The sequence below is a fragment of the Mobula hypostoma genome, chromosome 28 (genome assembly GCF_963921235.1).
Source record: "Mobula hypostoma chromosome 28, sMobHyp1.1, whole genome shotgun sequence".
Lineage (NCBI taxonomy): Eukaryota > Metazoa > Chordata > Chondrichthyes > Myliobatiformes > Myliobatidae > Mobula > Mobula hypostoma.
In genome coordinates, this window is record NC_086124.1 from 2,178,365 (window position 1) to 2,205,912 (window position 27,548).

The 27,548-nt window shown below is 45.9% G+C and overlaps 1 protein-coding gene and 1 long non-coding RNA gene across 5 annotated transcripts in view; one reads left to right on the plus strand and one right to left on the minus strand.

Moving 5' to 3' along the window:
* The window catches only part of LOC134338685 (uncharacterized), a 33,920-nt gene extending 13,449 nt beyond the window's left edge, over positions 1 to 20,471 (plus strand). The window contains exons 3-4 of one of the 2 annotated variants that reach the window (XR_010016281.1): positions 16,605 to 16,831; positions 18,903 to 20,471. This is a non-coding gene — a long non-coding RNA (uncharacterized LOC134338685). Of the gene's footprint in view, positions 1 to 16,604; positions 16,832 to 17,737; positions 18,874 to 18,902 lie in introns of those variants that run through there. The other variant, XR_010016280.1, reaches the window with a different exon arrangement.
* LOC134338682 (CD276 antigen-like) lies at positions 6 to 27,430 on the minus strand. 3 transcript variants are annotated; one of them, XM_063034714.1, is made up of 5 exons: positions 27,397 to 27,430; positions 26,836 to 26,912; positions 15,386 to 15,739; positions 7,663 to 7,947; positions 7 to 1,983 (listed from the first exon to the last, which is right to left on the minus strand). In XM_063034714.1, exons 2-5 carry the CDS (start codon positions 26,885 to 26,887, stop codon positions 1,844 to 1,846), a joined length of 831 nt encoding a protein of 276 aa, XP_062890784.1. In that variant the 5' UTR covers positions 26,888 to 26,912; positions 27,397 to 27,430; the 3' UTR covers positions 7 to 1,843. The 3 variants fall into 3 exon arrangements, with proteins under 3 accessions (XP_062890785.1, XP_062890784.1, XP_062890783.1); XM_063034713.1 differs by lacking the exon at positions 27,397 to 27,430 and having other exon boundaries at positions 26,836 to 27,386; XM_063034715.1 differs by lacking the exons at positions 7,663 to 7,947; positions 27,397 to 27,430 and having other exon boundaries at positions 6 to 1,983; positions 26,836 to 27,386.
* Positions 27,431 to 27,548: the final 118 nt, after the last annotated feature.

Sequence of the window (27,548 nt, forward strand, 5' to 3'; positions counted from 1 at the left end):
AAATGTTGACCGTTCTTTTCCACGGATGCTGCCCGACCTGCTGAGTTCCTCCAGCGTGTTGTGAGTGTTGCTGTGGTGATATCACACGCCAGAACATGATTGGACAGAGTTCGGAGCATGCGCAGAAATGACAGAATGATGTAGCAACTTGTTTGGTGAACACGTAGTTGCTGTTTGTTGTAAATAGAAGTTTAGTTCGATTCTTCCAGATTATGGTTTGTTCTTAGTAACCCACGGTACGTATAAAGAACACAGCAATACCCCTCATAATTTTGTATAGCTCTATCAAATCTCCCCTCAGTCTTCTACGTTCCAAAGAATAAAATTCAAAATATATTTCGTACTAATTAACTGCTCATCATAATTGCTACTCCTCCCTTCTCCAAAGCTTCACGCAAAAAGTTTATGTGATGTAGAAGCAGATACAAATACAGGTCACACGTGCTTTCAGTGTTCTGGAATGAATATGATGTTGTTAGTTTATTAAAATAAACAAAATAAATAGTTTAAAGGGCGCCACGTGACTTTGCAGTTAGCACGATGCTGTTACAGCTCTGAAATGTCAAAGTTCGGGGTTCGGTCCTGTCAGGAGTTCACACATCCAGGTGTGTGCGGGTAGTATGAAGAGTTAGTTTAGTTGTCGGTCAAAAGTCGCTTCTGGCCCGTTTGAATGATGCAGCAGCCCTCTCCCAAGGGTTGCCTTGTGTCCCACGGCACCGGTGCACAGTTCCAGGCACCCTTCGACCCGGGGGCACTTGGTTTCACCCGGAGGTCGCGAAACACTGAGAAAGTGTGCTGTAGACACAGGGGAGGCAACTGAGTATCTGTGTGTCAAGTGTTTCCACATGTGGTTTGTGTAATTTAGGGTAGTTTAGGTGTTCGGTCGAATGTCTGTAAATAAATGATTAATCTGTGGCTTGTGTCTCACATGCCGGCTTCCCCGTGACAGTGCGTGGATTTCCTGGTTCTGTAATATTAATTAGTCACTGTAAATTGCCCTATGAGTAGGCTATATAGAATTAAGCTGGGGGATCTCCGTGACTGCCTGAATTTCCTCCGGGTGCTCTGGTTTGCCTCCTTAGTCCAAACACATATCGGTTGGCTGGTTAATTAGTCATTGTAAATTGTCCCGTGATTAGGCTCGGGTTAAATCCGGGATTGCTAAACTCATCGAGGCGGAAGGACTCGTTTGTTCTGCGCTGCGACTCAAGTGCTGGAAACTTGTTACTGTATTATCGTTAGACCCTGGAAAGTCTGCAAGAATCTGAGTTATGTTTGGAATTAATAGATTTTAGCAACACACACAAAATGCTGGTGAACGCAGCAGGCCAGGCAGCATCTATAGGAAGAGGTACAGTCGACGTTTCCCTCCCCCTCCCACTTTCAAATCTCTTACTATCTCTTCTTTCAGTCAGTCCTGACGAGGGGTCTCAGTCCGAAACGTCGACTGTACCTCTTCCTATAGATGCTGCCCGGCCTGCTGCGTTCCACCAACATTTTGTGTGTGTTGCTTGGATTTCCAGCGTCTGCAGATTTCCTCGTGTTTGCGAATTAATAGATTTTTATGTCTTGCACTGGCCAACTGTTCCCTACATCTGAAACACAACTCCGATGAATCGCACTGGAAGGTTACTCGTTTCCCTCTCTGCAGACGCTGTCGTGTTTCCAGTGTTATCTATTCAAATGGAAGATTTCCAATAAAATACAGTTTTAGGATTTTCAGGACATGAGCAGTTGGTTTGAAACGCAGCAGAGGAGGTCTGGTGGTCTTCCTGAAGAACTCTTTGTACAATGCCAGCTATGAAGAATCCTAGTGTATATCAGTCCAGGGGACAACTAATTGTTACAGCTCTGTGCGCTGCTGTGAACCCTCTTTTCTCCACACAGCTTTGGCCAGAATTAAAATTATTCCAAATTCCAGGATGATGAGAGCAAGAGCCAGCATCCACTTATCTCTTGTTGGAACATCATCGACTTTCTCTTCTGTGGAAGGAAGGAAAATGTTAAGGGAGTTTTGTGTTACTCCAGGCTTCTGTTTAACATACATTCATCATTGGAGAGCATTGATATCTACTGATCTTTGGGACGGAGCCTCAAGATAATTTTACAGATCCAAAAGTCTCTGGCTTTTGCACTGGCCAACTCTTCCCTACATCTGAAACACAACCCTTATCATCTATCTATACCTCTTATCATCTTGTATACCTTGATCAAGTCTCATCCTCTTTCTCCCCAAAGGAAAAAAAGCCCTCGCTTGCTCAGCCTGTCCTCATAGGACACTCTAATCCAGGCAGCATCCCAGTAAATCTCCTCTGCATCCTCTTGAAAGCTTCCATGTCCTTCCCATAATGAGACCATCGGAACAGAACACAATACTTCAAGTGTGGTCTAACCAGGGTTTCATAGAGCTGTAACATTACCTCATGGCTCTTGAACTCAATCCCCCAACTAATGAAGGGCAACATCCCATACTCTTTCTCGACCACCATACCAACTTTAAGGGATCTATAGACGTGGACCCCAAGATCTCTCTGCTCCACCCTGCTAAGAATTCTGCCATTAACCCTGTAATCTGCCTTAAGATTCAACCTTCCAAAGGGAATCATAGAAACATGGAAACAGAAAATAGGTGCCGGAGTAGGCCATTCGGCCTTTTGAGCCTGTACCGCCATTTATTATGATCATGGCTGATCATCCAACTCAGAACCCCGCCCCAGCCTTCCCTTCATACCCTCTGATCCCCCTAGCCACAAGGGCCATATCTAACTCCCTCTTAAATATAGCCAATGAACTGGCCTCAACTATTTCCTGTGGCAGAGAATTCCACAGATTCACCACTCTCTGTGTGAAGAAGTTTTTCCTAATCTCAGTCCTAAAAGGCTTCGCCTTTATCCTCAAACCGTGACCCCTCATTCTGGACTTACCCAACATCGGGAACAATCTTCCTGCATCTAGCCTGTCTAATCCCTTTAGGATTTTATACGTTTCAATCAGATCCCCCCTCAATCTTCTAAATTCCAACGAGTACAAGCCTAGTTCATCCAGTCTTTCTTCATATGAAAGTCCTGCCATCCCAGGAATCAATCTGGTGAACCTTCTGTGTACTCCCTCTATGGTAAGGATGTCTTTCCTCAGATTAGGGGACCAAAACTGCACACAATACTCCAGGTGTGGTCTCACCAAGGCCTTGTACAACTGCAGTAGTACCTCCTTGCTCCTGTACTCGAATCCTCTCGCTATAAATGCCAGCATACCATTCGCCTTTTTCACCGCCTGCTGTACCTGCATGCCCACTTTCAATGACTGGTGTATAATGACACCCAGGTCTCGTTGCACCTCCCATTTTCCTAATCAGCCACCATTCAGATAATAATCTGTTTTCCTATTTTTGCCACCAAAGTGGATAACTTCACATTTATCCACATTAAATTGCATCTGCCATGAATTTTCCCACTCACCCAACCTATCCAAGTCACCCTGCATCCTCTTAGCATCCTCCTCACAGCTAACACTGCCACCCAGCTTCGTGTCATCCGCAAACTTGGAGATGCTGCATTTAATTCCCTCATCCAAGTCATTAATATATATTGTAAACAACTGGGGTCCCAGCACTGAGCCTTGCGGTACCCCACTAGTCACCGCCTGCCATTCTGAAAAGGTCCCGTTTATTCTCACTCTTTGCTTCCTGTCTGCTAACCAATTCTCTATCCACATCAATACCTTACCCCCAATACTGTGTGCTTTAAGTTTGCACACTAATCTCCTGTGTGGGACCTTGTCAAAAGCCTTTTGAAAATCCAAATATACCACATCCACTGGTTCTCCCCTATCCACTCTACTAGTTACATCCTCAAAAAATTCTACGAGATTCGTCAGACATGATTTTCCTTTCACAAATCCATGCTGACTTTGTCCGATGATTTCACTGCTTTCCAAATGTGTTGTTATCACATCTTTGATAACTGTCTCCAGCAGTTTCCCCACCACCAACGTTAGGCTAACCGGTCTATAATTCCCCGGTTTCTCTCTCCCTCCATTTTTAAAAAGTGGGCTTACATTAGCCACCCTCCAATCCTCAGGAACTAGTCCAGAATCTAATGAGTTTTGAAAAATTATCACTAATGCATCCACTATTTCTTGGGCTACTTCCTTAAGCACTCTGGGATGCAGACCATGTGGCCCTGGGGATTTATCTGCCTTCAATCCCTTCAATTTACCTAACACCACTTCCCTACTAACATGTATTTCGCTCAGTTCCTCCATCTCACTGGACCCTCTGTCCCCTACTATTTCTGGAAGATTATTTATGTCCTCCTTAGTGAAGGCAGAACCAAAGTAATTATTCAATTGGTCTGCCATGTTTTTGCTCCCCATAATCAATTCACCTGTTTCTGTCTGTAGGGGACCTACATTTGTCTTTACCAGTCTTTTCCTTTTTACATATCTATAAAAGCTTTTACAGTCCGTTTTTATGTTCCCGCCAGTTTTCTCTCATAATCTTTTTTCCCCTTCCTAATTAAGCCCTTTGTCCTCCTCTGCTGAACTCTGAATTTCTCCCAGTCCTCAGGTGAGCCACTTTCTCTGGCTAATTTATATGCTTCTTCTTTGGAATTGATACTATCCCTAATTTCCCTTGTCAGCCACGGGTGCACTACCTTCCTTGATTTATTCTTTTGCCAAACTGGGATGAACAATTGATGTAGTTCATCCATGCAATCTTTAAATGCTTGCCATTGCATATCCACCGTCAATCCTTTAAGTGTCATTTGCCAGTCTATCTTAGCTAATTCACGTCTCATACCTTAAAAGTTACCCCTCTTTAAGTTCAGAACCTAGTCACTTCACACTTTTCCAGGTTGAAGTCCATCTGCCACTTCTCAGCCTACCTCTGTATCCCATTGTAATCTACAGTGACCTTCTACACTATCCACAACTCCACCAACCTTCATGTCATCTGCAAACTTACTAACCCACCCTTTCACTTCCTCATCCAAGTCATTTATAGAAATCACAAAGGGGGGGGGGGTCGCAGAACAGATCCCTGTGGAAAATGACTGGTCACCGACCTCCGGGCAGAATACACTACCCTCCATGCCAAGCTTCCATGGATCTCATGCCTCTTGAAGTTCTAGATGGGCCCTCAATGGGGAACCTCATTGAACACTTTACTAAACTCCAGTGTTTCTCAAAAAAATGTCAATCAGGCTCTTGGCATGTTCAAGCATAACAGCCAGCTCTACACAGACCTCATTATTCACATAGGCATAGAACACCTTGGGGTTTTCCCTAGTGCCACCTGCTAATTCCTTCCCATGTGCCCTGCTAGCTCTCCTAAATCAGGAGGAACTCAGCAGGACTGGTAGCACCTGTGGAAATGAATAAACAGTCGATATTTCAGGCCGAGGAGGAGGACAGAACCTGGGGGAGGTGGTAGGCAGGTGAGAAGAGGTAAACGGTCAGAGTGGGAATTGGAGGAGTGGGAGAGGGGGAAAGCAAATATTTTAATTCCAATTCCCATTCTGACATGTTGGTCCATGATGCCCTCTTGTGCCAGGATGAGGCCACCCTCAGGGTGGAGGAGCAACACTTTATATTCCATCTGGGTAGCCTTCAATCTGATGGTGCAAACCTCTCTTCTTCTATTCCCTAGTCTGACCTCTTACCTCTTCTCACCTGCCTGTCATCTCTCCTTGGGTCCCCTCCTCCTTCCCTTTCTCCTATGGTCCACTCTCCTCTCCTATCAGATTCTTTCCTCTCCAGCCCTTTAGATTAGATTAGATTAGATTAGATTCAACTTTATTGTCATTGTGCTGAGTACAGATAGAAAGCCAATGAAATGCAGTTAGCATCTGACCAGAAATGCAAAGAATAGTGTTATTTACAAAATAACTGTCAATAAAAAGTAAGTGCTACAGCACACAAATATAAAAGTACTGAGACAGTACAATATGGGTGTGATACTGCTTAGCGCTGTGATGAGAGGTTCAGCAGGGTCACAGCCTCAGGGAAGAAGCTCTTCCTGTGCCTGCTGGTGTGGGAGTGGAGGCTCCTGTAGCACCTACCGGATGGGAGGAGAGTAAAAGGTCCGTGGTTAGGGTGAGATGCATCCTTGATAATGCTTCTCGCCCTGCCCAGGCAGTGTTTATGGTAGATGTTCTCAATGGTGGGCAATTGGGTGCCGATAATCTGCTGGGCAGATTTCACCACACGCTGGAGTGCTTTGCGGTCCGATACGGGACAATTGCCATACCACACTGAGATGCAGTTGGTGAGTATGCTCTCAATGGTACAGCGGTAAAAGTCCGTCAGTATCCTGGGACAGAGGTGAGGTTTCTTGATGCTCCGCAGGAAATAAAGGTGCTGTTGCACCTTTTTGACCAGGATGGAGGAGTTCAGGGACCAGGTGAGATCCTCGGAAATGTGGACACCAAGGAATTTGAAGCTTGATACAAGCTCCACTACAGCTCCATTGATGTAGATGGGGACGTGAGTGTGGCTCCTAGCATGCCTGAAGTCCACAATGATCTCCTTGGTCTTCTGGTGTTAAGGGCCAGGTTGTTGTCGGCACACCACGCGGCCAGGTGCTGGACCTCATCCCTATAGGCCGTCTCATCATCCACTTTGATCAGGCCAACCACCGTGGTGTCGTCTGCGAACTTGATTATGGAGATAGAACCATGTACAGGAACGCAGTCATAGGTGAAAAGGGAGTACAGAAGAGGGCTCAGCACACAGCCTTGAGACATGCTGGTGTTCAGGGTGAGAGTGGAGGAGGAGAGGTTGTCTAACTTAACTGATTTACCTTTCCTACCCACCGTGGGAGTGTGGAACGAGCTTGCCAGTGCAAGCAGTGCTTCGAGCTTGATTTCAACCTTTAAGAGAAGTTTATGCGTGCACATGGATGGTAGGGGTACAGTCATAGTCATAGTCATACTTTATTGATCCCGGGGGGGAACTGGTTTTTGTTACAGTTGCACCATAAATAATAACTAGTAATAGAACAATAGTTAAATAGTAATATGTAAATTATGCCAGGAAATTATGAAATAAGTCCAGGACCAGCCTATTGGCTCAAGGGTGTCTGACCCTCCAGGGGAGGAGTTGTAAAGTTTGATGGCCACAGGCAGGAATGACTTCCTATGACGCTCTGAGCTGCATCTTGGTGGAATGAGTCTCTGGCTGAATGTACTCCTGTGCCCACCCAGTACATTATGTAGTGGATGGGAGACACTGACCAAGATGGCATGCAACTTAGACAGCATCCTCTTTTCAGACACCATCGTCAGAGAGTCCAGTTCCATCCCCACAACATCACTGGCCTTACGAATGAGTTTGTTGATTCTGTTTGTGTCTGCCACCCTCAGCCTGCTGCCCCAGCACACAACAGCAAACATGATCGCACTGGCCACCACAGACTCGTATGGAGGGCTATGGTCCTGGTGCAGGAGGTTTAAATGGTTCAGCATGTACTAGATGGACTGAAGGGCCTTTTTCAGTGTTGTACTTTTTTAATCATTCTTTGACAAAGCATGCTGACAACCTCTGACTTGCCAAATTTATAGAAATCCAAACCCTGAGTATTTTCCCCATTAATTTCCCTGCCACTCGTGTACTGTAAGGCCCATCAGCCTGCAGGTTAAAAGGTAAAATTAGTCAACATACCTATGGAAAGATCAAAAGTTCTTGAAACTGACTGATGTAAAACTTCATTTCTTAAATTGAACATGTAGCCTGAACTCTGGTTGGCATTGCTGACTCTCAGAATGCTCTGCAGTAAGTATAAGCCATTGGAATCTTGTTGGTATAAGGTCTCAGACTGTGAGGAAATATTCTCCCTTTCGTTATTGTACCAAGAAACATTGGCTGCGGGATAACCTCTGGACTCAAATGTAAACACCATTGATGAAGGCGTTAATCTGATAAACAGGTTAGGTTCCTCATAGTAAGCTGCGGAATAAAAGAGATTTTTAAACGTTCATTAGAAATAAAGTCGAAACTGGGTCATAAAAATAATTCCAGTCAGAAACTTTGTTACACTAAAGAACAGTGCATGATTGTGTCATAAAAGATTTGCAGACATGCATGACGATAACCAGCTAAAGATAATTGCTGAGAAAATACTCAATTTATTGAAATATCCAAACAATTTTATCTGAGATTATCCACCTACCAATACAGCGCTGGCCACTGCCAAAACAAAGTGGAATTTAATATGTGAAGCTTAAATTTTCAGTAAGGCCACGATAGATTCTTAAATTAAATTCCCTGAGCTTTTGCATAAAACTCAGGGCCTCAAACCTGGTTCACAGCCGCTGGGGGAGAGGCATCCGAGCTGGTGTGCCCCACTGGGAACATGTGGTGCAGCATCCGGCTGGAGTTGGGGTGGTCCACACAGAGTTCACTCGGTGACCGAAGACAAGCGCTCTTGTGGTCCACTGAAGATTTCAATGGACTGAAGTGTCTGGACTATCGACAATTATATTTTGTGTGGTAGTAGTGTCCAGGCTGGAGTATACAGGCTCTACAGTGGTCGACTGTGGATTAATGGACGAGTTTTTGATTCTTTTATTTGCCTGATCTGTGATACCATCTTGTGTGTGCTTGGTGCTGCGTGTGACTGTTGGTACTACGTTTTGCCCCTTGACCCCGGAGTAACGCTGTCTTGTTTGGCTCTATTCATGGGCATTCATGTGTGATTGAATGACAATTAAACTTGAATTGAAAAGCAGGAACAGGTGGAAAAGAGAATTTCCACTCTGTGCACACCTTCTCCAACAAAAATAGGTGCTGAAATCAGGCAGCAGTTACAGAGAGTCAATACTTCAGGTTGATAACCTCATTAGAACATAGAACATAGAATAGTACAGCACAGTACAGGCCCTTCGGCCCACAATGTTGTGCCGACCCTCAAACCCTGCCTCCCATATAAGCTCCCACCTTAAATTCCTCCATATACCTGTCTAGTAGTCTCTTAAACTTCACTCGTGTATCTGCCTCCACCACTGACTCAGGCAGTGCATTCCACGCACCAACCACTCTCTGAGTAAAAAACCTTCCTCTAATATCCCCCTTGAACTTCCACCCCTTACCTTAAAGCCATGTCCTCTTGTATTGAGCAGTGGTGACCTGGGGAAGAGGCGCTGGCTATCCACTCTAACTATTCCTCTTAATATCTTGTATACCTCTATCATGTCTCCTCTCATCCTCCTTCTCTCCAGAGAGTAAAGCCCTAGCTCCCTTAATCTCTGATCATTGTTCAAAGTAAATTTGTATTGAAGTATGTCTGGGTCACCATACACTACCCTGAGATTCATTTTATTGTGGGCATTCACAGTAGAACAAAGAAATACAATAGAATCATTTGAGTCAATCACACAGACTGACAAGCAACCAATGTGCAAAAAGATGACAAACTCTACAAACACAAAAAAAAATTAATAAACAAATAAATAATACTGAGAACATGAGTTGTAGAGTCCATAATTTGTGGAACCAGTTCAGTGTTGTGGTGAGTGAAATTATCCAAAATGGTTGAGGAGCCTGACGGTTGAGGGGTCAGAATTGCTGCTGAACCTGGTGGTGTGGGACAAAAGAGTCCTGTTCCTCCTCCCAGATGGCAGCAGTGAGATGAGAGCATGGCCTTGAAGGTGGGAGTCCTCGATAACAGAAGCTTCTCCCTTGAGGTAGCGCTCCTTGTAAATATGCCCAATCTTTCACCGGAACTGAGACATGTTTGACATCAAAGACACAATGAGATACAGAGAACAAAGGAAGTATCTCTGATATACATCTTGGCCTGCTATGGAAACACCATTATCCAGGAAAGGAAACCTCTACCAAAAGTGGTGGATACAGCCCTGTCCTCACTGGCGAAGCCCTCCCCATCATTGAGCACATTTACAACGAGCACTGCCACAAGAGAGCAGCATCCATCGTTAATGACCCCCTCCCCCACCACCCCATCCAGGCCATGCTCTCTTCTTGCTACTACCATCAGGCAGGAGGTACAGGAGCCTCAGGCCCCACACCACCAGGTTCAGGGACAGTTATTACCCTACAACCATCAGGCAGGAGGTACAAGAGCCTCAGGCCCCACACCACCAGGTTCAGGGACAGTTATTACCCTACAACCATCAGGCAGGAGGTACAGGAGCCTCAGGCCCCACACCACCAGGTTCAGGGACAGTTGTTACCCTACTACCATCAGGCCGGAGGTACAGGAGCCTCAGGCCCCACACCACCAGGTTCAGGGACAGTTATTACCCTACTACCATCAGGCAGGAGGTACAGGAGCCTCAGACCCCACACCACCAGGTTCAGGGACAGTTATTACCCTACTACCATCAGGCTCCTGAACCAGCGTGGGTAACTTCACTCACCTCCACTCTGAACTGCTTCCACAACCTACGGACTCACTCTCAACAACACCACAACTCTCATTCTCAGTATTATTATTTATATATTTTGTACTTGTACAGTTTGTCTTTCATCTGCTTCTGCACATTGGTTGTCTGTCAGTCTTCGTCATTTATGATTTTTCGTAAATTCTATTGATTTTCTTTATTTTCCTGTAAATGCCCGCAAGAAAATGAATCTCAAGGTTGTACGTGGTGACATATATGACCTTTGATATTAAATTTACATTGACTTTTTGGGTAGTGACCTAGGGCAGTTTGGAACTATATTTTGGTGATACTGGTTGGAGCAGGGTGGTGAAGTCATGTTAACATCGGATGATCTGTGAGGGAGAGGATGCTATAAAAAGGGGAAAGTACTTGACAAAAGGGGAGAGTAAAGGGCAAGAAAATGGCACTGAGAGAGAAGATCCATAACACATGGGAGCAAAATTAGGCCATTGGGCCCACTGAGTGTGCTCTCTCATTCAGTCATGGCTGATTTATCTTCTGCCTTCTCCCTGTAACCTTTAAAACCCTGTGTAATCAAGGACCCGATGTTGGGGGAGTCCAGAGCCAGAGGCCACAGTTTGAGAATAAGGGGTAGGCCATTTAGAATGGAGTTGAGGAAAAACTTTTTCACCCGGAGAGTTGTGGATCTGTGGAATGCTCTGCCCCAGAAGGCAGTGGAGGCCAATTCTCTGGATGCTTTCAAGAAAGAGTTAGATAGAGCTCTTAAAGATAGCGGAGTGAAGGGATATGGGGAGAAGGCAGGAACAGGGTACTGATTGTGGATGATCAGCCATGATCATGCTGAATGGCGGTGCTGGCTCAAAGGGCCGAGCGGCCTACTCCTGCACCGATTGTCTATTGTCTATTGACCTATCCAGCTCTGCTTTAAATGATTTAGCCTCCACAACCATCTGGAAGTCTCAGAATACAAGGGCGTACCTTTAGAACAGAGATGAGGAGGGATTTCTTTAGCCAGAGGATGGTGAATCTGTGGAATTCATTGCCACAGGTGGCTGTGGAGGCCAAGTCATTGGGTGTGTTTAAAGCAGAGGGTAATAGATACTTAGACACCAATAAGGTGCTGTAGACGGTCCACAGAAACAGAATAGCTCCCACCCAGCTGGTAACCTCCAGTGGCAGATCCCTCACTATAACAGTGCTGTCAAGTCCAGGGACCTCCCCTGGTTCCATGAGGAGTGCAGAATGGTGTGGTAGGACCATCTGCTGATATACCTAGACATGAATTCCCAGCCTGGCCAAGATACAATGCAGGTCCACAGGCACGATTAACGACAGTTAGCTAACCCATGGACGAGGGAAATCATGTTCTAAAGCAATGGTTCCTAACCTCGGGTCAACAGACCCCCATGTTTGATGATATTAGTCCATGGCATAAAAAGGTTGGGAACCCCTGTTCTAAAGCCTTATCACAACCATTGACAAATGTGATTGGGGAATTAATCAGTTGGAATTAATTTGGAAGATGTATAGCTCGTGTGGTTGATAGTTGGGTTGAGATGTTCTCTGATCTTGGCAAATTCCTTGCAAACATTTCGTTACCATACAAGGAGATGTCGTCAGTGCACTGTCAACTGTGATGTGCCCTCCAAATGCCTGGCCTTTATATACTTATCAATCAGCTGGTCATCATTTCGGGAAGTCAATTGTAATGTGGGGAGGAAATCTCGTCGCTGATTGGCTGTGTGGTGAACTTTGAGTGTTGTCCTCTGGAACTTTGCCCACATCTGCTCATAAGTAAGATCAAGGCCTCGCATTTGTTCACAGAGAACCATGCAAGAGAATTCCAAGAAAATGCAGCTGATTGAAAAGTATATAAAGGCTAAGCATTTGGAGGACACTCACAATCAACAACACACTGATGATACCCTTGTATGGTGACAAAACGTTTGCAAGTAAATTGCCAAGATCAGAGAACTATTAATCAGTCGACAGGAAAAGAAGGCCCACAGACCACGTTTGTCTTCAGCATTAGCAGCGAAGAGTATAAAAGTGGACTAATTCAGCTCCAACGTCTAACAGTTTGATGTTATCCCCAGTGTGGAGTCCATTAAAATTGTAATACAATCAATCGCTGCTTCACCCAGGGTTGTTTACGTCCTGGGATATGTAGAAGAGTGGAGGAGAAAGGATGGGCACTGCATCAGAACCTCGGGTTTCTGGCAGCCGCAGCTCTTGTTTTTACTTAGAAATATTGCTGTCATCAGATTGTGATATGACACTGTGTGATAATCATTAGTAATTTTATCACCTAGTACTCAGGCTGAGTATTGCAGAACCCACAGAGATACATCTCCTACTGTGGGATTGGGCAGGCGACAGGAACATGCAAATCTTTTCCAATCTAGAACTGGCTGAGCATCAAACTGTCATACAGTCACACCACACAGAAACAAGCCCATCAACCCAACTAGACCACAGCAATATCTATGTCAACACCATCATTCCCTCAGTACTAATCAACAAGCTTCAAAACCTGAGTCTCTGTACCTCCCTCTGCAACTGGATCCTTGACTTCCCCACTGGGAGATCAGTCATTGTGGATCAAAAATAACATCTCCTCCTCGCTGACAATCAACACTGGCACACCTCAAGGATGCGTGCTTAGCCCACTGCTCTACTCTCTACACCCATAACTACATGGGTAGGCACAGCTCGAATGCCATCTATAATGATGATACAAACGTTATCAGATGGCGATGAGGAGGTGTACAGGAACGAGAAAGTGTTGACAAGAAAGCAAGCTTGCACTCAGTGTCAGGAAGAACAAGCACTTCAGTGATGCTGAGACAAAACAACAAATCTCAATGTATCAGTGATAAGAAACCTGTCATTCTGCTGACTTGGTCCATTTGCCTGCGGCTGGCCCAAAAATCTTCTAAACTTTTCCAATCCGTATACTTTTCTCAATGTCTTTTGAAAGTTGTCATTGTACCTGTCTCAACCAGCTCATTCCACATAAATACCACTCTTGTGTAATAAAAAAGTTGCCCCACAAGTTCCTAATAAATCTCTTCCTTCTCATCTTAAACTTACACCCTCTAGTTCACCCTGAGAAAAAGACTGACTGCTTTCAAATTATCTATGACCCTCATAAGACCATATGATAAAGGAGCAGAATTAGGCCATTTGGCCCATCGAGTCTGTTCTGCCATTTCATCATGGCTGATCCATTCCCCTCTCAGCCCCAATCTCCTGCGTTCTCCCCGTATCCCTTCATGTCCTGACTAACCAAGATTCTATCAACCTCTGCCTTAAATATACCCAATGACTTGCCCTCCCCAGTCATCTGTGGCAATTAATTCCACAGATTCACCACCCTCTGGTTGAATCCCTCCGAATCCCCATTCTAAATGGATGTCCCTCTATTCTGAGGCTGTGCCCTCCGGACTTAAACTCCCCCACCATAGGAAACTTCCTCTCCACATTCACTCTGTCGAGGCCTTTCAATATCCAGCAGGTTTCAATGAGGTTTCACTGACATATAACGTAAAAAGAAATGGTCCCAACACAGACCCCTGTGGAACACTGCTAGTCACTGGCAGCCAACCAGTAAAGGCGAAAAACAGTGCTTTCAAATTATCAACAACACAAAATAATCTGCAAATGCAGGGGTCAAAGCAACACTCACAACACGCTGGAGGAACTCAGCAGGTCGGGCAGCATCCGAGGAAAAGATCGGTCGGCGTTTCGGGCCGGAACCCTTCGTCAGGACTGTAGAGGGAAGGGGCAGAGGCCCTATAAAGAAGGTGGGGGGAGGGTGGGAAGGAGAAGGCTGGTAGGTTCCAGGTGAAAAACCAGTAAGGGGAAAGATAAAGGGGTGGGGGGGGGGGAAGCAGGGAGGTGATAGGCAGGAAAGGTGAAGAAGGAATAGGGGAAAACACAATGGGTAGTAGAAGGAGGCGGAACTATGAGGGAGGTGATAGGCAGCTGGGTGCTCCCGGTGCGGCCTCCTCTACATCGGTGAAACCTGACGCAGATTGGGGTACCGTTTCGTCTAGCACCTCCGCTTCGTCTGCCAAAACAGACAGGATCTCCCAGTAGCCACCCACTTCAACTCTGCTTCCCACTCCCATTCAGATATGTCCATACATGACCTCCTGTACTGCCATGATGAGGCTAAACTCAGGTTGGAGGAGCAACACCTCATATACCGTCTAGGTAGTTTCCAGCCCCTTGGTATGAATATAGAATTCTACACCTTCCGGTAATTCCCTTCCCCTCCCTTCCTCTATCCCTATGTCACTCTGCCCCCTCCCCTAGCTGTCTACCACCTCCCTCATGGTTCCGCCTCCTTCTACTACCCATTGTGTTTTCCCCTATTCCTTCTTCACCTTTCCTGTCTATCACCTCCCTGCCTCCCTTCCCCCACCCCTTTATCTTTCCCCTTACTGGTTTTTCTCCTTCCCACCCTCCCCCACCTTCTTTATAGGGCCTCTGCCCCTTCCCCCTACAGTCCTGACGAAGGGTTCCGGCCCAAAACATCGACCGATCTTTTCCACGGATGCTGCCCAACCTGCTGAGTTCCTCCAGCGTGTTGTGAGTGTTGCTTTCAAATTATCTATGCCCCTCATGATTTTATACCACTCTAGGAGATTACCTCTCAATGTCCTACACCAGTCCAACCCCTCCCTATAACTCAGTCCCTCGACATCCTTGAAAATCTTTTCTGCTCTCTTTCCAGTTTAATGGCAGCTTTACCATGGCAGACCAATCAAAAGCAAACACAACTCTTCCATTGCAGTCTCACCAGCATCCTGTACAACCGCGTCATAATCTTCCAACTCAGTGCTTTGACACCTGAAAGCCAGTGTTCCAAAGACCTTCTTCACCACCCTGTGTACTCTGACTCCACTTGTCCTGTTCTGAGGCTCAGGTTGGATCAGTAGGCCTCGCAGAGGAGCCATGTGGTTCAGTGTGAAGCATCGATAGGAGAAAAATCAGAAGAATCTTGCACATACCTGCAAATGTGAGTGAGACAATCCCTTGGCCACTGGCCTTTAAACTACTGACATAGCAGAGGTACTGTCCAGCATCCTCCAGCTTCACCGAATCCAGTCGCAGTGAAGCGTTCCCATTTGTAATGTCTTCGGGGAATAAACTTGTCCTCCCTGAATACCGAGGGCTCTGGCGACTCAGTTGCCCTTTGCCATAGTAATAACTGTAAACAACCTCCTCTGTACTGAGACGTTGCCAGTTGATGACCAACTTGTCCAGTCCTATCTCGGCGTTAACAGGGAAGCTACACGTCAATACTGTGTACTGGCCGTAGACAGCAGTCACTGGAGTTTCCGGTGTAGAAACTTGAAACTCAACTGAAAATGAGAAAAAGCATCAGATTACCAACCATTTTCAAATCAGAATCAGGTTTATTTTCACTGGCATATGTTGTGAAACTTCTTGTTTTGCTATAAATTACAATAGGAGTATATTAAAGATAATATATAGAGCAAAATAGCATTGACGGGTACAACGACCATTCAGCGACTCAATGGCAGAGAGGAAGAAACTGTTCCAAAGATGCTGTGTGTGCATCTGCGGGTTCCTGGACCTCCTCTCTGATGGTAGAAACGAGAAGAGGACACGTCCTGGCTGATGGGGGTGCTTAATGATGGATGTCGCCCTCTGGAGGCATCGGCTTTTGACCATGTCCTTGATGGTGGGGAGGCTGGTGCCCCTGATGGGGCTGACTGAGTTTACAACTCTCTGCAGCTTTTACCAATCCTGTGCAGGGCCCCTCCCCCCGCCCCGATACCAGACGGCAATTCTACCAGCCAGTTAGAATGCTCTTCATGGTACGTCTGGAGAAATTTGCTAGAGCCTTTGGTGACATACCAAACCTCCTCAAACACCGAATGAAATATAGCCTCTGTCGTCCCTTCTTTGTAACTGCATCGATACGTTGGGCCCAGACGGGGTCCTCAGAGATGTTGGCACCCAGGAACTTGAAACTGCTCAGCTCTATCCTTTCTTTTCAATCCTCAACCCAATATTTGCCAATACACACATTGCTTGCCTTAGAGATTTCCCATTTCCATATGTTCATAGTATATGTCTGTAATTGTATCAAAATTGGCAAACAAGCCATTTATCTTATCACTCGTTATATATTAAAGTGTCATCATCATCATTATGTACTGTGTCTATGACCATGATTGTTCTTGGCAAATTTTTCTACAGAAGTGGTTTGCCATTGCCTTCTTCTGGGCAGTGACTTTACAAGACGGGTGACTCCAGCCATTATCAGGGATTGTCTGCCTGGGTGTCAGTGGTCACATAACCAGGACTTGTGACGTGCACCGGCTGCTCGTACGACCATCCACCACCTGCTCCTGTGGCTGAGTGGGTGCCACACCATGAGGGACCTGCAGGCCATCGGAGGGAAGGAACCCCTCACACCTCCTTTGGTAGGGACGTATCTCCACCTGCCACGCTTTTGAAAGGGTATTATTTCAAAAGGGTTTAATAAAGCACTGATCTGAAAGATGAAATGCAGAGGAGGTGTCCAAGGAAGTTGCTGGGACTTGAGAGACTGAGTTATGGAAAGAATGGGGGGTAACCTTACAGACATGTATAAAACCATGAGGGGCTTACATGGGCGTTAATGCACACAGTGTCCTTCCCAGGAGTGAAGAATGAGGAATTAGAAGACATGGGTTTAGAGGGGAGAGATTTAAAAGGAACCTGAGGGGCAACTTTTTCACCCAGACGGTGGTCAATATGGAACGAGCTGACAGAGGAAGTGGGCGAAGCAAAGATTCAAGGTACATTTATCATCAACGTAGGCATACAGAATCCAACCCCAAGGTTCATCTTCCCTCAGGCAGCCACAACATGCAACCCCTTCAGGAAAACATCAAACATCCAAGGCACATAAAAAAAAGAACAAATCGCGCGAATGGCAAAAAAGAGATGAGGGAAAAGCCCACAGAATATTAAACATCAAGGCCACAGCGACCTCAAAACATTTAAAAAGGTACTTGGACAGGTACATGGATAGGAAAGGTGTGGAGGGAGGTGGGGCAAATGTGAGGAAATAGGACTAGTTTAGATGCGAATCTTGGCTGGCATAGACTGGATAGACTGAAGGGCCTTTTCCTGGGCTGTATGGCTCTGTGACTATGACAAAATTACAAGCATAATTATGTAAAGTTATCAATATCCCTCTGCATTTCCCTCCCCCCACCCCTGTTTCCCAGAATATTTCAGTAGGTACTCTACTGAAACCAGTTCTCTGAAACTTTTCAAAAAAATTTGATTACCTCAGCCACTTTGGTTCAAAACACTCAGATTAACTTTGCTTCTAATTTCAGTTGAACAGCTGCAAAGATCCAATGTGCTGCCACTGGCAGTAACCAGGGCAGGTCCAGATGAAGGGTCTCGGTCTGAAACATCGACTGTTTATTCCTTTCCACAGATGCTGCCTGAACTGCTGAGCTCCTCCAGCATTTTGTGTGTGTTACTCTAAGTAATGACATGTTGTTGTTGTGAGAGACTTGAGGATTTCCTCTCTGGTTCCAAAGACTTGCGGATTGGTGTATGGTGATATGGTAGAGTAGCAGTTAGCGTACAGCGCCACCGATCAGCAAACGGGGTTCAATTCCTGCCACTATTTCACGATAAAGATTAAATTTAAACTCTTCTCAAGCTTCCAGCCGGGTACAGGTATTGAAAACAACCAACGTTTCGAAGGCCGAGAAGAGTTCCATTTGTCATGCACATCAGGAAAGCACCTGATCGTCTTTCAGAGATTAACTTTGTTACACGTATTGTACATCGAAATGTACAGTGAAACACATCGTTTGCATCAATGACCCACAAGTATTGCCAAACTTCAGGTGACAACATAGCATGCCCGTAACTCTCTAACCCTAACCCGTAAGTCTTTGGAACGTGTGAGGAAACTTACAAGAAGAACATACAAATTCCTTTCAAATAGCAGTGGTGGGGGGAAGATTTGAACCACTATCACTGGCATTGAGAGCATCGGCATGAAACACTGTCGTAGGAAAGCAGCATCCATCATCAGAGATCCCCACCACCCAGGCCGTGCTCTCTCCTCGCTGCTACCATCAGGTAGAAGGTACAAGAACCTCAGATATCCCACCACCAGGTTCAAGAACAGTTACCACCCCTCAACCATCAGGCTCTTGAACCAAAGAGGATAACTTCTCTCATTTGCCCATCCATCGAGATGTTCCCACAACCAATGATCTCACTTTAAGGGCTCTTTATATGTTATTTCATGTTCTTGTTATTTATTGCTATTTATTTATATTTACATTTGCACAGATTATTATCTTCTATGTCTTTTTGTTTCTCCATTAATCCTGTTTGTAGTTACTACTTATAGATTTGTTTCTAGTCTATAGGTTTGCTGAGTATGCCTGCATGAAAAAGAATCCCAGGGTTGTATATTGTGACGTTGTACACTTTGATAATAAAATTTACACTGAATTTTGTATCTTTATTCTTCAGCTATCAGCAATGTAGCATATCTTGGTTGCATCACGCAGCAAGTTCTGAGTAATCTTCCACATTCCTACACTACACAATTTCCAGGTATTCAGTTGGTTCCGGTGAATTTCACATCAGGAAGTGGAAACGATGCCAGAACTCCTGTTTATGTCAATGGTGTTGAGGTCAAGAGATTCAGGTTTCTAGTTCATCACCATTAGTCTGTCCTGGTCCAGTCCTGTTGATACCACCACCAGGAAAGCTCACAAATGCCTCTACTTTCACAGGAGGCTACAGAAACGTTGCATGTTCCCCTTAACCCACACCAATTTTCAATGCACCTTCGAAAGCAGCCTGTCTGGGTGCGTAACAGCTTGGTACAGAAACTGCTCTGCACTTGACTGCAAGAAACTGCAAATAGCTGTGGACACAGCTCGGCACATCACTGAAACCAGCCTCCCCTCCATGGACTCTGTCTACACTTCCTGCTGCCTCAGGAAAGCAGCCAGCATAATCAAAGGCACCACCCAGCCCAGACATTCTCTCTTCTCCCCTCTCCCTTTGGGCAGAAGATACAAAAGCCTGAAAGCACATTCCACCAGGCTGAAGGGCAGCTTCTACCCCACAGTTCGAAGATCGTTGAACAACTCCCTAGTACCTCATAATCAGTTTTGTTATGATCATGCACCTTATCATCTGCCTGCACCACACTCCCTCTGTAACTGTAACACTTTATTCTACATTGTTACCATTATTATTGGGTGGTGGGGTGGAGATTCGTCTCTATAAAAAGGAGGTGAAAGGTGCTCCTTCCCTCCACTCGCCCCCAGGTCAGCCTTGGGCAAAGTGTAGCACCTGCTTAGCACCTCGATCAGGGTCACGTGAAACCATGGGAGCAGGTGGTGGATGGTGTGACAAGAATACACATAGATTAAGATTTTAGCTGTCCTGTGTGATCAGCAGTTGGTCTGCCACCTGTCTTCAGGAGAGAGAGAGATAAGGAAAACAACGGAGCAGCATTTGGAGATGTGTAATGAAGGGACGGGAGAGAGAGTAACAGAAGGAGGGAGCTGTCAAGAGCGGCTCCCCCTTTGAACCCTGAACTGTTTGAAGTGATGGACAGGCGATACCCCCACAGGGGGATAAAAAGGGACAGGTTCGCTAAGGCAGGACACACACGACACCCGAGGTAACAAGACCCTGGAAGCGGAGCGTCTCTCACAAGTCGGTGGGAAGTACCGGGCCATAAACGCACAGGGTGGAAAGGCGCGATCGGCGGGAACCTGGTGTGTGTCCACCCTTGCCTGGGTGCCAGGTTCACCGCAGGGAAACGATTCGTATCGGGAAACGGAGGGGTCATGGTCGGTGACCTCAGATGACATCACAAAGGACTCGCCGGAAAGCTGACTGCGAAGGTCTGTGTGTGGAAGCCGTTTTGAATATTCATTTGTTTTGCTCTCTCTCTCCTTCCCCCACACTGTCCATCTCCCACGGCAGCGATTACTGCGAACTGAACTGAACTTTGCGTCACTTTGAAACTGGTCATTTGCCCCTGGACAACGATAGAGCTTGATTGATCCTGTTATCTGAATTCTGTGTACATGTATGTTTATCATTGCTGAACTGTTGCATTCATTATCCTTTTGATTAGAGTACTGTGTTGCTTGTTTCTTTAATAAAACTTTCTTAGTTCTAGTAATCCAGACTCCAACTGAGTGATCCATTTCTGCTGGTTTGGCAACCCAGTTACGGGGTACGTAACAATGGTCATACGAGCAGCCGGTGCACATCACAAGTCCTGGTTATGTGACCACTGACACCAGGCAGACAATCTCTGAAGAGTATTGATAATGGCTGGGGTCACCCGTCTTGTAAAGACACTGCCCAGAAGAAGGCAATGGCAAACCACTTCTGTAGAAAAACTTGGCAAGAGCAATAATGATCAAGGGAAGGCCATAATTGGCCACATTACACATAATGATGATGATGAAACCTCTCATCTATGAATTAGAATTCCCTGGAGATCGTTATGTTGCTTCTGATGAAACCATGAACACTAGCTCCTATTTTTGCACTACTCATTTACAGTACTGGGCAAGAGTCTTTGGCACATGTAATAAAATTCTGTAAAGTGAACATGCTTTCTAAAATAACGAAATGAAAATTCTCTCTCTCTCTCTTTATATAGTGTATCAGCTGGGGTCACCTGTCTTGTAAGGACATTTACCAGAAGAAGTTCACACCCGGTTAATTAAGCCAAGTGGTGTCAAACCAGGTTAATGAAAGACATGGACCAGATTAACATGGCTCCGCCACAGCCCCACGTACCTCCTAACACGAAACTCCAGAAGCCTATCTCGCCCATCCCCACGTATATTTCACGGGACCTTTTCAGAATGGCAGGCGGTGACTAGTGGGGTACCGCAAGGCTCAGTGCTGGGACCCCAGTTGTTTACAATATATATTAATGACTTGGATGAGGGAATTAAATGCAGCATCTCCAAGTTTGCGGATAACACGAAGCTGGGTGGCAGTGTTAGCTGTGAGGAGGATGCTAAGCGGATGCAGGGTGACTTGGATAGGTTGGGTGAGTGGGCAAATTCATGGCAGATGCAATTTAATGTGGATAGATGTGAAGTTATCCACTTTGGTGGCAAAAATAGGAAAGCAGATTATTATCTGAATGGTGGCCGATTAGGAAAAGGGGAGGTGCAACGAGACCTGGGTGTCATTATACACCAGTCATTGAAAGTGGGTATGCAGGTACAGCAGGCGGTGAAAAAGGCGAATGGTATGCTGGCATTTATAGCGAGAGGATTCGAGTACAGGAGCAGGGAGGTACTACTGCAGTTGTACAAGGCCTTGGTGAGACCACACCTGGAGTATTGTGTGCAGTTTTGGTCCCCTAATCTGAGGAAAGACATCTTTGCCATAGAGGGAGTACAAAGAAGGTTCACCAGATTGATTCCTGGGATGGCAGGACTTTTATATGAAGAAAGACTGGATGAACTGGGCTTGTACTCGTTGGAATTTAGAAGATTGAGGGGGGATCTGATTGAAACGTATAAGATCCTAAAGGGATTGGACAGGCTAGATGCAGGAAGATTGTTCCCGATGTTGGGGAAGTCCAGAACGAGGGGTCACAGTTTGAGGATAGAGGGGAAGCCTTTTAGGACCGAGATTAGGAAAAACTTCTTCACACAGAGAGTTGTGAATCTGTGGAATTCTCTGCCACAGGAAACTGTTGAGGCCAGTTTATTGGCTATATTTAAGAGGGAGTTAGATATGGCCCTTGTGGCTACGGGGGTCAGGGGGTATGGAGGGAAGGCTGGGGCGGGGTTCTGAGTTGGATGATCAGCCATGATCATAATAAATGGCTGTGCAGGCTCGAAGGGCTGAATGGCCTACTCCTGCACCTATTTTCTATGTTTCTATGTATACATCCCCCAACCCTACCCAATGGCCCACACACCCCAGCTGACTTGGACCACACCCTGACTAACCCTGGTCACACCTCCTTGTGAGAGCCTACTTGTGTAAGGAGGAGGAAGATGCCATTAAAGGCAAGTGTAGGACCTGGTTAATGAAGGTGTGGGCCAGATCAAAGTGGCAGGGTTGTGTGACACTGAATCTCGCTTGATGAGATCAAGAAGCACAAGGGGGATGATTCTCCCACTCCCCACATAATCACAAACCATTTCTGTAGAAAAATTTGCCAGGAACAGACATAGTCACAGGATCTCGATTGCCCACATCATACAACATAGCATGTAATGATGATTATTGTTTACCCTTGTTCTACCTCAGTACTAATCTGATCTGTATGAACAGAGATATAATGATCTTTCATGGTATCTCAGTTCACGTGACAATAACAAACAAACTCTAATTCTCGTGGTTTGTAAAGTCCCAACGATTAACGATTCTCATCAAACAATATTGATAACATTATTTCTCTGGAAAAATTTTGGTACTTTTTATTTGCATAAACAAAACCAGTTGACAAGGGAAGTTTCCAATATAAGATAACCAAATTTTACAAGCCCTTGTTATTGCTCTTGGCATGTCACCTTTAACTGCTGCTAAACCTCACTGGCACTTTTATTTTCTCTTATCTTGACCGTCCCAATCCACTCCGGCCTGATCGCTGAGTTTCCACTATCTTTTAACGAAGACATCCAAACCTCTGCTGCCCGGGTCTTTGTAGAAGGGGCTGCACTGAGACTGCCAGACGTAGCAGTCTAAGTCGGAGGAGATGCACATGATCGTCTGGAGGATGCTGGTGAGGGAAAAGGTCCTATACCCCCCCACAGCTTCAGAGACAAGTACCAGGGGATTGGGGGTGGGGGGGGGTGGTGAATGGAAAGGGATGAGCAGACTGGGAAGTCTCTATAAAACACAGATAAAACATAAAACATCGAAAAGCTCAACATTGTGCTGACTCTTCAAGATGAATTTAACCCTTCCCTCCCACATAGCTCACCATTTCAATATCACCCATGTGCCTATCTAAGAGAACCTTACATGCCCCTAAGGTATCTGCCTGACCACCATCCCTGGCAATATACTCCATGCCTGCACTCATCTCTGACAAAAAAAAACTACCTCTGACAACCCCCCCCTTATATTTTCCTCCCGTCATCTTACATCATGCCCCCTTATTTTAGAAATTTCTGCCCTGAGAAAAAGTCTCTGGCTGTCAATTCAATCAATATTTTTTTATCATCTTGTACACCTCTATCAAGTCACCTCCCATCCTCCTTCGGTCCAAAGAGAAAAGCCCTAACTCACTCAAACTATTCTCATAAAACATGCTCTCTGATCCAGACAGCACCCTGGTAAATCTCTGCACCCTCTCTAAAGCTTCCATGTCCTTCCTGTAATGAGGCAACCAGAACTGTGTTCAAACCAGGGTTTTATAGAATTGCAAAATTACTTGGTGGCTCTTGAGCTCGAAGTTCAAGGTAATTTTGTTAACAAAGTACATATATGTCTCCGTATAGAAACTTGAGATTAATTTTCTTGTGAGCATACTTAGTAAATCCAATAACCATAACAGAGTCAATGAAAGACCACCCCAACGGGGTGGACAACCAGAGTGCAAAAGACAGCAAACTGTGTAAATACAAAAAGAAAAAAACATAATAAAAAATAAATAAGCAATGAATATCGAGAACATGAGATGAAGAGTCCTTGAAAGTGAGTGTGTATATAGTGGGAATATTTCACTGATGGGGCAAGTGAAGTTATTCGCTCTGGTTCAGGAACCTGAGGGGTATTAACTCTTCCTGAACCTGGCGGTGTGAGTCCTGAGGCTCCCATACCTTCTTCCTGATAGCAGCAGCGAGAAGAGAGCGTGACCTCTGTAGTGAGGTTCACCGATGATGGAGGCTACTTTCCTGAGACAGCGCTCTATGTAGATGTGCTCAATGGAGGGCAGGGCTTTACCCGTGATGGACTGGGCTGTATCCACTATTTTTTGTAGGATTTTCCATACAAGGGCATTGGTGTTTCTAGACCAGTCCTGCTCAGTATATCAGAGTGTTCCCACGGCTACTAGGAAATGAGATCGACAGTGCCTGAGCTCACCAACTCTCAGGTTGGGTTTTGCCTGGACTAGTCAGATCCACACCACAGTACAGCCTTGGTCCAACCACACGCAGGCGAACGGAATTCAGATTCATTTACTTATCACATGCACACTGAAACTTAAGGTGGAATGAGTCATTTGTCTTAACGAACAACACAACCTAAAGATGAGCTGGGGCCAGCTCACGTTCCGACGCCTACATAGCATACCCATGACGCTCAGCAACGCAATAACAACAGTAGTCTGACAGGCTCTTGCCCGTACACATACTCAGAGAAGTCTCCAACCCCAGTTCAGGCTGCCTCTAGACCTCCAGTCCCTGGCCCTAGACTCGCAGACACTGGGCTTCCAACTTCTGGACATGATGACCCTGGGGTGTCGACCTTCGGCCTTCGACCTCCGACCTCCAGTATCAACCCCAGGACTTGCCAATCATGGGATATTGAGCTCCGTGTTGATCTTCAATAATAATTAATAAAAAAGATTTTAAAATGGATATTGAACTCCGGGCCTCAACATCTAGACTGCACGGGATCAAAATAAACTGCAGAAAATTGTAAACTTAGTCAGCTCCATCAAAAGCACTAACCTTTGTGATATCCATGACATCTTCAAGGAGCGATGTCTCCTTGACCACCATTAACAACCCCCATCACCCAGGTCATGCTCTCTTCTCATCACTACCATCAGGGAGGAGGTACAGGAGCCTGAAGACACACACTCAACGATTCAGGAACAGCTTCTTCCTCTCTGCCGTCTGATTTCTGACTGGACATTGAACCCATGAACTCTACCTCACTGCTTTATTAATTTTGTATCTTTCTCATTACACTACCTATTTAATAATTCACTGTTTAGTAGTTCACAGTTTTTTCTATTATTATGTGTTGCTGCCTCAACACAGCAAATTTGATGGCAAATATCAATGATAAATCAAGGCAGTAATGATGAGGCTTTATAAGGCACGGGTGAGGCCTCACTTGGGAGTACTGTGAGCAGTTTTGGGCCCCTTATCTAAGAAAAGATGTGCTGACACTGGAGAGGGTTCAAAGGAAGTTCATGAAAATGATTCTGGAGTTGGAGGCTTGTCATATGAGGAGTGTTTGACGGCTCTGGGCGCAGAAGAGTGAGGGATGACATAATTGAAACCTCTGGTATATTGAAAGGCCTCGACAGAGTGGATGTTTCCTATGGTGGGGGAGTCTGGGAACACAGCACACAGCCTCAGAATAAACAGAAGGGTGTCCATTTGGAACAGAGATGAGGAGGAATTTCTTTGGCTGGAGAGTGGTGAATCTGTAGCATGTATTCCCACAGACGGCTGTAGGGTCCAAGTCACTGGGTGTATTTGATAGATTCTTGATGTCAGGGCATGAAGGGATACGGGAGAAGGCAGGAGGTCGGGGCTGACATTAGCCATGATGAAATTTTGGAGCAGACTTGATGAGCCAGACGGCTCAATCTGATCCTATATCTTATGGTCTTACAATAAACCTGATTCTGATCTTTTGCTGATTTACCAATGGTCAGAATGATTCATTAATGTCATAAGATAAGAAGTCAGGATGCTTTCCACATTACTGATCAACACTCAGGTCAGGCACGGGCTATGACACAGCAGATTACATTCATAGCGCATGACTGCGTAGCAATCGCCATCTCCAGCAGGACAGTCTCGTCAACTGCCCCGACATTGTCCCACTCCCACCAGGACCCGAAAAACAGTTACTTTCCCCACTCGGTGAGCCTGATCCACCCCTCCACCTGCTAACCCGCCCACCACTACTTTATCACCTCCTGTCAGAGCCACCTTATGTACAGACACTCCTGTGCCTAGCGTCACTTCGTGGGCATACAATCATTCTATGAATAAAAGCTATCTTATGTATGTATATTTATTGTATTTTTATTATTGTCTCCTTCATCGTATTGTGTTTTAAGCTGAATCAAGAATCTGTCAACACCTACTGGCTTGGACTCTGCAGCCGGCTGTCAACAAGCCACTCTCTGGTTTACAAAAGTCCTCCTCATCTCCGTTCTAAATGGACGTCCCTCTGTTCTGAGGCTGTGTCCTCAGGTCACAGACTCCCCGCTGCAGCGAAAGGGTCAGTCAGCTGCTGTTGGAATTGTTTACAGCCGCGGGCTGTCTCAGACTGTGCTGATCTTTGTCGTAAACGAAGCATTTCTTTGTTTCGGCGGGTTACAAAAGAGAAACAACGGCTTTTCAAGGACGCAACTCTCCCAACTTTGGCATTTAGGGATGGGCGAGACACGAAACACATATTATCTAAACACAGTCAAATGTATGTGGTGTAAGTGGTGAAAACGATGCTTTACTTGTACAGAAAGTTCACAAAGTCTTACCTGAAGCAAAGCTGAATCCAATTCCCACCAAGACACTGAGGAAGTATAACATAATTCCCAGAATGCGAACTCGTCACCTGCGACCGGGTATACAGCGACGAATGAAACCAACTGAGCAAAGTGCCGTTTAATGTCTCCGCCGAATTCTCCCGGAATCCCCGCCCCCCCCACCTACACTACACACTCTATCGACCACCGGGAAATCCCCCTCTCCCCCAGCCGGGACCCTGCTCCCAATACTTAACACTCTTATCCCCAGCCGGGATCCTGCTCCCAATACTTAACACTCTTATCCCCAGCCGGGATCCTGCTCCCAATACTTAACACTCTTATCCCCAGCCGGGATCCTGCTCCCAATACTTAACACTCTTATCCCCAGCCGGGATCCTGCTCCCAATACTTAACACTCTTATCCACAACCGGGATCCTGCTCCCAATACTTAACACTCTTATCCCCAGCCGGGATCCTGCTCCCAATACTTAACACTCTTATCCCCAGCCGGGATCCTGCTCCCAATACCTAACACTCTTATCCACAGCCGGAACCCTCTCCTGACTTACCCGATTCCGCGTCGTTTATGCAACTCCGGTTCAAGTCCCGAAGCATAACAGGCCCCGCCCGCCAAGATGGCCCCACCCCCCGGGAACAAGGCTGCGAGGATATTGAGATGCCGCTGCTGAGGGGAAAGGATCGGTGGCCGGCGACCGGTCTC

What these genes read in the sequence shown, in the direction of transcription:
- LOC134338682 (XM_063034714.1), bottom strand. Translation starts at nt 26,887, where the DNA reads ATGTTATACTTCCTCAGTGTCTTGGTGGGAATTGGATTCAGCTTTGCT. An exon ending in TGTCTCACTCACATTTGCAG is followed by an intron (nt 7,948 to 15,385) that starts GTATGTGCAAGA and finishes TTTATTCCGCAG; the next exon opens with CTTACTATGAGGAACCTAAC. An exon ending in AACTTTTGATCTTTCCATAG is followed by an intron (nt 1,984 to 7,662) that starts GTATGTTGACTA and finishes TTCCTTCCACAG; the next exon opens with AAGAGAAAGTCGATGATGTT.